Source organism: Branchiostoma belcheri, unplaced genomic scaffold, assembly GCF_001625305.1.
Source record: "Branchiostoma belcheri isolate BF01 breed outbred unplaced genomic scaffold, Haploidv18h27 scaffold26, whole genome shotgun sequence".
Lineage (NCBI taxonomy): Eukaryota > Metazoa > Chordata > Leptocardii > Amphioxiformes > Branchiostomatidae > Branchiostoma > Branchiostoma belcheri.
This window is the reverse complement of record NW_017803865.1, coordinates 326,866-336,230: the sequence shown is the minus strand read 5'-3', so window position 1 is coordinate 336,230 and position 9,365 is coordinate 326,866. Positions and strand designations below refer to the sequence as shown.

The 9,365-nt window shown below is 42.3% G+C and overlaps 1 protein-coding gene across 3 annotated transcripts in view; it reads left to right on the top strand.

The window, feature by feature from the left end:
* Positions 1-9,365, top strand: part of LOC109471882 (small conductance calcium-activated potassium channel protein 2-like) — a 65,323-nt gene that overhangs the window by 39,087 nt on the left and 16,871 nt on the right. For all 3 annotated transcript variants that reach the window (XM_019771310.1, XM_019771309.1, XM_019771311.1), the window contains exon 4: positions 4,916-5,334. In XM_019771310.1, the coding sequence (XP_019626869.1) occupies positions 4,916-5,334 (419 nt within the window). The remainder of the gene's footprint in view (positions 1-4,915; positions 5,335-9,365) is intronic.

Below are 9,365 nucleotides of genomic sequence, written 5' to 3'. Positions count from 1 at the left end.
TTTCAAAGACATTGAAAGACATCTGAAATAACTTCGAAGGATCAATGTCTTGGGATCCTTATTGAAAACTCATTGTGAAAAAAATGTATCAATATTATATTAGTTTCTTTTGTCTTCTAGCGTATATTCATGATTCGAGAAAAAGACAACATTTAACACATCGCACTTCTTCTTACATTCGCCGTTCTCTGCACAAGGAACTGACAGACTCCGAATTCCGTTTGTAAAAATTTGTGCAAAAGAGTTGAGATAGTTGCAGCAGCTGCTCCCTGTCGAGGGCAGCCATGTATTGGTCTGCACAGGAAGTCCTGCGTGATCTCGTGTCATCTTTCTCCCGAACCCATTCCGTGCTCTGGCTCCGCGCAGCTCTAAGTGGATAACATCTTGACCCGAATGTACACAACTCATCCGAGATGGCTTGTAGAACTAATTGAGGCCGACTGATGGAAAGGAGGTCGCGCACATAACACATTTCTCGTCCATTTAAGGCCATACAACTGACATGGGCTGGTTGAACGACGCGGATACGACGCCCATATAACACTCTAGGCCTCAAATCTAGCTCTTGTCGTAAACTGACATCCGGACACAAGTTTGGGATAATCTAGCTTCGCTGTCGTATGTCAGTGCATTCAGCATTAAGTTGATGCGTCATAGCAGAAGGATAAAAACAAATATGTTCAATTAACAATTGACGTGTGTGGAGGAGAAATCGAAGAGAGTGCTTCTAGAGACAATCAGTGTTTAGTGGATTTTGTTGGCGTCTGACTACGCCTGTATGGTGCCTCACTATCACACTGACACTCTCTTCGACTATTCTGGTAAATGCGATTATTTTCAGCGCTTAATTAGTATTTATCATCCATTTTAACATCCTCTTTCCACTGGACGCTGCGATCTCTGAGCGAACGTCCAGGGACCAAACATTTGACAGGTCACTGAATTTATCAGTAGTACGTATACGTACACACAAAGGATTTTCAAAACATTTTGTATCTTGGTGTCTTTTAAACCTTACTTTTGTATCGGGCATCATATTCCAATTAAACAATCAAGGGTCACACAAATCCAATTTTGTCACTCAACGGTCCCCCGGCAAGTGGAGGGGAGTTTAAATTAGAATGATAATCCAGTTTTGTTTTAAAGAATTGTGATTTTCCATTGCGTTTTTCTGACGTATTAAGAGTCAAAAGCCGGTCAGCTTCCATACCTACTGTAGCACGTCAGGCAGTGTCCAGGGAAGACTGTTCCCGCCGCGCGTGGGCGGGGCCCGGTCCCGGGAGCCGGGCGGCTGTCTGCATATACCGCCTGTAATTTCCCTGTATCCGTCCGCATTAGAAATGGGGCCAGGCGCTGTTATCTCTACAGAGGTCTGGCCAGGGGCGACTCACTTGTTGAGTGGACTATGGAAACGTTTTAAAAGCAAATTTGCAAGGATGCTTGTCTGTGTACACTATCATCCATCAAATACAATCCAGCAGCTCAGGATAGCGAAGGTTCACGTCAAACTACCCGTGGAAAATGTATATACATTTTTACGATTCTATCTATATGGTGCAACGTTTATTCAGCTGAACAATTTCCATTGAATCACCTTGCAGCAGTTTTGCATGTGGTATTGTCATGTTGCTTGTGCTCTCGCATAACGCATTTGCCTGACGCAGCATCTTCCTTTGTCATGTTCCAGTCATGGCGTTCAGAAATCCACGGCAAATTAGTTTATCTTTCTCCATATTGACAGGTACGGCTGGTCCGCTTTGTACTCTAAGCGAACTATCGTTCTGAAAACCCTATCTCTTCGGGTATATATGCTAGGCAGACTGGTTTGGGCAGTTCTCAGTAACGTTTCTTTACCAGTAGCCACAGTAACGAAGATCCGGAGCTACCCAGCTGTATTCCAACAATACGGCAGTCTATGTTAGATGAGGAGGACCAAAAGACACACAGAATGGTTCAGAAATTTAATACGATCAAAATATGTAGGACGAATCATTACGATCAACACTTCATTTGTTTCCTAAATAATGGCACATGTTCCGAAATAATGAATTTTCTCGATTTCACATTCACTAGCCTAGTGACTTAGATTTTTTCATCAACTAGACTTAGATCCTATCATTGAAAAGCCGTCCCTAGCACTGAACAGTCTGCCTCATGATTCATGTTTGACCGCGGCCGCTCTCTCCCCGACTGTCTACCTGCTGAGTGCAACGTCATCACAAGAACTGAAAGTTCGTCATCTTGTATTGAAAGTGCGTCATCTATTACTCTCATAATTTGAAAAACCTTCCTGCTTGCACGCTTTGGCGAAATCTAATGGCTCATGTCATCACTGTTGGTCTAGTTGATGACACGAAACTAGGTCAACGAAAGGGTTAATCTATGTAGCAGATGACGTATATACTCCAAAGAACACTCGAATGAAGAAAACCCCATTAAACGTCACCCTCAGGGCAGTTTTCCACATCGTTTCGCTCCGCCTCTTCTTCCTTCCAGATGTGGACAAAACTGTTGTCTCTCCCGTAACTCCGTAACGCAAATTCATCAGTAAGGTTTCATGATTTGTTGCCAAAAATGATTATCCGGCTTTGGGAGAAAATCCACTTAAGTATTATTGAAAAGAAAACCAATGCAATCTATATCAATTTCTGCTCTTCTGACCTTTTGCCCCAATTTTCTTTAGCCCAGAACGTATGAGACGAGAGGTATAGTAATGTCGCCTAAACGTTTTGATGACTACCATATTGTGAGGTGTTACTGTTTAACTAATGCTGATGATCATCCACTGTATTTCTGCCCGCTGGAGGGTGCGTTGCTACATCAGTCATACGCTCCAAAACGTGACCCCTTGCAGCAGCCCCTCGCTTGCATTGCCTCCGGATGACTGGAAATCCAGCCAGAATTAGCTTATTTCCCCAAGGACATTTTAGGTCACACATACAGTAGCCATTTTGTAGATCCACGGGATATTGTGCACAAGAGAAAATATATTGATAGAGGGAGAAAGGTACGCAGCTGGTGGAAACTCCTGGGATGAGAGACCGGAGAGCCCTTGGGCCGTTGGTACGAAGAATCGATCTCCATTTGAAATTGTCGAAACTCAGTTTTCCGGCTGTAAACAAACTGCACATTGCTAACGATGTTGATTTCCCCGTGAACAAAACACAGGATGTAATCGTATATGAGTCTTGTGTTATATTTAAACCCACAGCGTTCAAATTGGCAAGTCTCTACAAACTGCCAAGCAAGTCAAGCCTCAGATACCCAACACGGATAACTCTGCCTAATGGGTCCTTCTGACAGATTACGTCATTTACGGCGCCAAGGACGTCCCTTGGAGGAATCTTTACGCCATCACATGGCGACACACATGTCAGAACCTACCACTGCATTCGTAGGGGAGGGCTCAGACTGACAGATTAAGCAACAACGTACGTCAACTCAAACATTTGGAACAATCAAGTCTTTCCTTTTGAATTTAAAGACTAGGTTGTAGCCTCTAAGTAAATGTAACGTAAATTGTCATTCCATGAAAGCGAACATTGGTTTAGTAACAGGATCAGCCAAGTTTCACTGGAGAGTAGCCCTGAATGTGCTTTCTAGGGGTAATATCGCGCAAAAACTTGACCCTGGATAATCCACGTGGTCGAATTAGATTAGAACGAGCGATGCTGTCACTGCACAGCTAGCTGTACTAGGGATCGACGGTATACATCTTGTGTAAAATGCACATAAAGATTGTTTGCGTCAATATATACTCGCTTATATTACGATACTCATATTTTGCGGAAATGAGTCAGAGTTTATCTTTGAATCACAGCCTTTCGTACTTAGCGAAAATAGCTCCATGAAGAACCCTTGACAACTGTCAGACATCGGACCGAACCACGCCGTCCACTTGTCTAGTCAACAAACTGTTGAGCATTTGAATCCATTTAAATTTCAGGCCTGATGGCATTGATGTTGTCGCAGGATAGTGCTTACTTAAACCATTAATGTACAACCGGAGGCATTGCGTTGGCGCCAACTTTTCATCGTACGGAGTCATTTCAGTTTATCCATGGTTGAAAAATACAGAATGAATGCACCACTGAAATGACATTATATGAAGTTGAAGTTGCTCTGTCTTAGAGTCCTCCCAACTGACCAATCACACTACGAAACCAGCCAAACTGTGAGATTGCTTTTTGCAGGGAACAAATGTACCGTAATAAAACCCCGGTAACCATGATTAAGCATAGATCATACACCTAAAGGTACACGGGGAACAGTCCAGCTAGTCTGCGTCAGGTCGTAAACAGCACCTCTCTGGACAATAGGGGAATCATTGTTACTACAGAGGTACCTTCAACGGTTGATTCGAGTTGGTAACTCCCTGCGCAGGTCATGGAAGGTCATAGAAAACTTGGTGAAATACTAGCTCGCCGTGAGATTGACCCATTGATCTGACTTGTAGATGCTGAGAGGCCATGGATGGGTACTTCTGTCCCCACTGGCACGTACATGTACTACCTGTGTTCATTGCCAGAATCTGCCCTATGCTCAATGTCATACCGGACTTTGGCGGTGCAGGGGCTCATGGTACCTGCTGCAGAAATCCACACAAGCCCAAAAGTACTTGTCATCTAAAAATGCCCATTCCATCACCTCCCATGGCTTCATGAATATCGCATGCATTGTTGATACTGTGTCTGCTATGTTTTAATCGTTATATAGCAATGAACATCATGTAACAAGAGAACTATGATGATAATGTGTTATGATGCAACAAGAAGTGTACAGATGCACTATATTCCAGTTTCAAGGTGGTTCAAAATCAAAGACCAGATAGCCAATTTCTTTGACCAAAGAAGGTATCCGAGTACGTAAGTTCCACATATTTATCTGACTTTTTTTGTCGTTGTCTGTATTGCAGCTTTTCATGGTAGACAACGGCGCAGATGACTGGAGGATAGCCATGACGTTTGAGAGAGTGTTCTTCATTGCGCTGGAACTTCTAGTCTGTGCAATACATCCTATTCCTGGTGTCTGGATGTTCACATGGACAGCTCGCTTGGCCTTCTCAGGCGCCGTATCAACGAAAGAAGCCGACGTCGACATCCTCCTCTCTATACCCATGTTCTTGAGACTCTACCTAATCGCCAGAGTCATGCTGTTGCACAGTAAACTCTTCACAGATGCTTCTTCCAGAAGTATCGGAGCCCTGAATAGAATAAACTTCAATACGCGCTTTGTTCTAAAAACGCTGATGACAATATGTCCAGGGACCGTCTTACTGGTATTCACTGTCACACTCTGGATAATAGCGGCCTGGACAACGACAGCCTGTGAAAGGTAAGGTCTAACCGGCTCATTTTGATTGCATTTCAGCTTATTTATTGTTGATGTGCATCATATGACTAGATTTCTTCATTACAGCCTGCCGATGATGATGACCATTTACTGCCTGCTCATTGTAGTAGAGGTTTCAAATTGGATGTCCACAGGCCACCCATAACGGCCAGCGGTCATGCACGTAATTTCACATGTTGGTCGTGAAATCAATCTGTTCATTACCCTGGATCATACCGCAGGCGATGTTTCCTCTCATTCAGACCCCAATTATCTCTCGTCCAATGATCTCTCACAGTTTGGTCATATAATCACACCGCAATTCTGCTGCCAAGATTATTAGAATGTGTATATTGACCTTGCAGCAAATCACTGCTTTCGACTGCCACGTTTCTACCACTTGTTGAAGCCATTGCGCCTACATTGAAGTATACAATCGTTGACATTGCCTTGACTTTTCTTCAAGATGCACTCTGTCATGTTATGTAACAAGTAATTGTATCATTGAAGCAGGTCATTGAGGTTTACTGGTTTGATAAACTACATCTCTTTCATCAGCAGACACGGTGATTATACTACAACACATTTGAAATGTCACAAAGTTAGGACTTGCAAGAAAGTATGACTAAAACGTCATCATTGGCTATGCTTCAGGCCAAAGCAGCTTGTTCACAAAGTAACGTAGATTAGACATTCCAGCCAAGTGTAAGCTCCTGTTTGGCAGACGCTGATGTATGCTAAAGGCGTCATGATCACAAGCTCCAGTCTAAAGTCTTAATAGTAGTAACGTTCACCCTTAGCATACTGTAGCAAGAGCTATCGCAACAAGTCCAACACTTAACCTTTCTTTAAGTTAGAAGGTTCTATCTAACGTGTTAGGGATAATTACTGTAACATGCCTAAACTGAAAGAAACACTTGTCTTTTAAAGGACAAATTATGTAAAAAGTGAAGCAGTTGTCGGAATTAAATTTCGGGCATTTTTTGTGTGGTATGTAAGCTAGATACCATAGGAACATGTTCATAAACATAAACAACTTTGTACTGCCACGTATCAGACCAGGAGAGAGCAGGTGCTGGGTGTGATAATCGATACCTTCCTTTCAAACACTTATTCCCACCTAAACCGCAGAGACAATTCAATCTGATGTCAGAAGGTTTTCATTTGTCTTGGACTTTAAAGTTTCTCTGCCTGAAATTAAATGTCGGGGAGAAGTCATTACATTTTACTCACGGGTGATCCCCCAGACCCTGAAAGTGCACGCCTTCGTGATCCGAACGTTGATTGATTCTGCACTATGGTGTAAAAGCAGATGAGAGGCGTGATACATCATTTTGTCTCGCACAACATACTGGAGAGTGTTTCACAGTAATGCCCTTCAGCTGCCGCACGCCAAATCCCTTGCCATAATACGCTGTCACGCACAGACATATCCGGAATGCTTCTACAATCATTATGAACGTGTCCGAACTGCTTATCTCAAGAATGCTTTGTGTCTATTGCAGTAAGACGTCGAAAGTTGTTTTGCATTGATGTTCCACATAACAAAACTGTAACAAGGTTCCACGTAATACTCGTACATTCTTATTCTAAAATTATACAATTCAGGTATGAGAGATTGATCAACTTTGTAGAAGTAATAATAAAATAGAGGAATTATCTGCTTCTTAAAAGCATTAGGCAGCGAATAAAACTACGTCAACTAAAATTAAAACATAGACATTAGGCAAAGTAATAGACAATGAATAGTTACATAACTGTTGAATATGTTGGATTACGGTGTATGATTAATTTATTACTGTTACATATACCCCTTTAATACTGCTTTTAAGCTCTAATGCAATTAGTCAAATGAGTATCAACCCGCTTTGTTTATCACCTGCCGTCGTCTCGTGTTGTTTGCACGGAATGAGTCGCCATCAGCAGTTTGGAAACTTCCGGAAGAGTTTGCATGCATGGCATTTATCAGGAACACAGTGACAGTCCAGGCGTGCACCTTTCAGGGACTGTGTTATTTCCTCCAAACTAATGTGCAAAGGTTGGTGTGGAGCATGTGATTTGTAATGATCTTGGCTGCCTTTTCGTTAATAGAAAGTTTGCAAGGGATCCTTGAGGAGTGGGTGGACCATAACTCAGACAGCCTGTTGTCCGCCCATATCTATAGTTTTGCAATTTAGCCATAACCCAGATAGGACGGGTTTTCGGGGAAAGACATGATGAAGAGATGGTCCCGATAAAGCGGAGTACCGTGAAGTTATAAATACAGGATTAACCCGCCGTACTCGCACATGCCTCATCGGCGGGAAGCAGCGGTTATTGGGATTTTCGTCCACACCATGGGAAATCATATAGTTCTGTTTAATCGCAAAGAATCAATCCTCTATCATATCTTCATCTTTATTGTTCTCTTGGTACCAACCTGACCTTTTTCCGTTCCAACTAAACGAGGTTTGATAAGCAAAGTGTTAATCCTGACAAGCAATCCGTCTTTGACCTGCCCCAGGGAATTTGACGAAGTTACGAATGTGAGAATACGATTGGACCGTTCAATGTTCATATTCATCGTGTATGGCTGCAAGTTTACGGCTTACTAAAACGTTGAAATGGACATCGCCTTGCATACAGAATATCTGTCAATCTTTTCAGATGAAGACAATTTATTCGCACATGTAAATTCATCTACATACACATTGAAATCTTTGAAATCAATATTCAGCGCCACAAAGTAGATTCATTTTTAATTTTTCTTTGGTGATAAAGTACGAGTATTGAATGCAATCCGAGGTCTTTTTACCAATTAGCAATCAACGAAAAAAGGAATTCTCCGGTTGATATGTTTAACACACAAACAGATCTGTGATAGCGATGCCCACAGCGTCAGTAGATTCCTTTTAACAGGATCAGTTCTTTTAAGGTTTCTTTAAATTTGATTACACGCCGTTGTAATATATAAATATAATACCTCTTTTTGTACGTATTTTCTACCCTTTATTTCTCCTCCCGCTAGTCTACATTATGGCCGGGATGAGTTCGGCGGATGATCCGAAAGGAATAAATGTCTACATCTTTTCAAATATTCATGAAGAGGGCTGATCCTGCTTTTAAGAGCTAGTGTATCCTAGGGTACGTAGCTTAGAAGACGATAGTTGTTGCTTATCATAAAGCTACGCACTGATTCATCGGTCTTGTCCGAAAAAAACATTACCAACAGAAGCGGTATCTTTTGGCCTTTATTAAATATCTTTTTGTGCCTGATACATGCATTCATACATGTACTTTTCCACCGGGTCACCCTAACAAACCTGAAATCTATGGCTCAATACAGTACTTTGACAACACATGTAAAGAAGAGTCAGGGATCATCGCTCGTGAAAGGACTTTTAAGATCTACATTTGATGTTGGCTATGCACAGATGGCATCCATTCCATTTCCTTGCAGAATTCAGTTACAGTCGTAAACGTCCAGTCGCTAACCCCTTTACGGCTTTTTATATTCCCACGAATCCCATCCCATCCCTGGTAAATCCATATATAGAAGGGCATTCTTTCGTAACGATCTACCTTCTGCCCCCAAAGCAGCCTAGACGTCTGCCGTCCATTTTGATGATTCTGCAAGAGCTCCCGAATCCTGCTCGATTAATGCACAACAGGAGAGGACTACATGGGCGTTTGACGTCATGAATATCTCTACGTGTTTAATGTTGACGCCCCTAATCTTGACCCCCTCTTGAGGCAAATGAAAACCACGCACTTAAGAGTATCTAACATGACATGACGTCATCCCTCCAGCGAGATAAACCTACAATCTCGCTTAACGCAGTTTTAACTTGATCAGTATATCTTTCAAAAGGTGGGTGCAAATCTGACTGTATCGCAAATAGATTCCACCGATAAAACCAAACGCTGGAGTGAAAATTGTAGCTGGAGGCTGAGAGAAATGGGGAAAAACGACGGACATAGTGCATGCAAGAAGACAACCGGGCACCAGTTGTTGATAATTGAAGGTGCCTTCATTTTCTAAGGTCGCAGATATT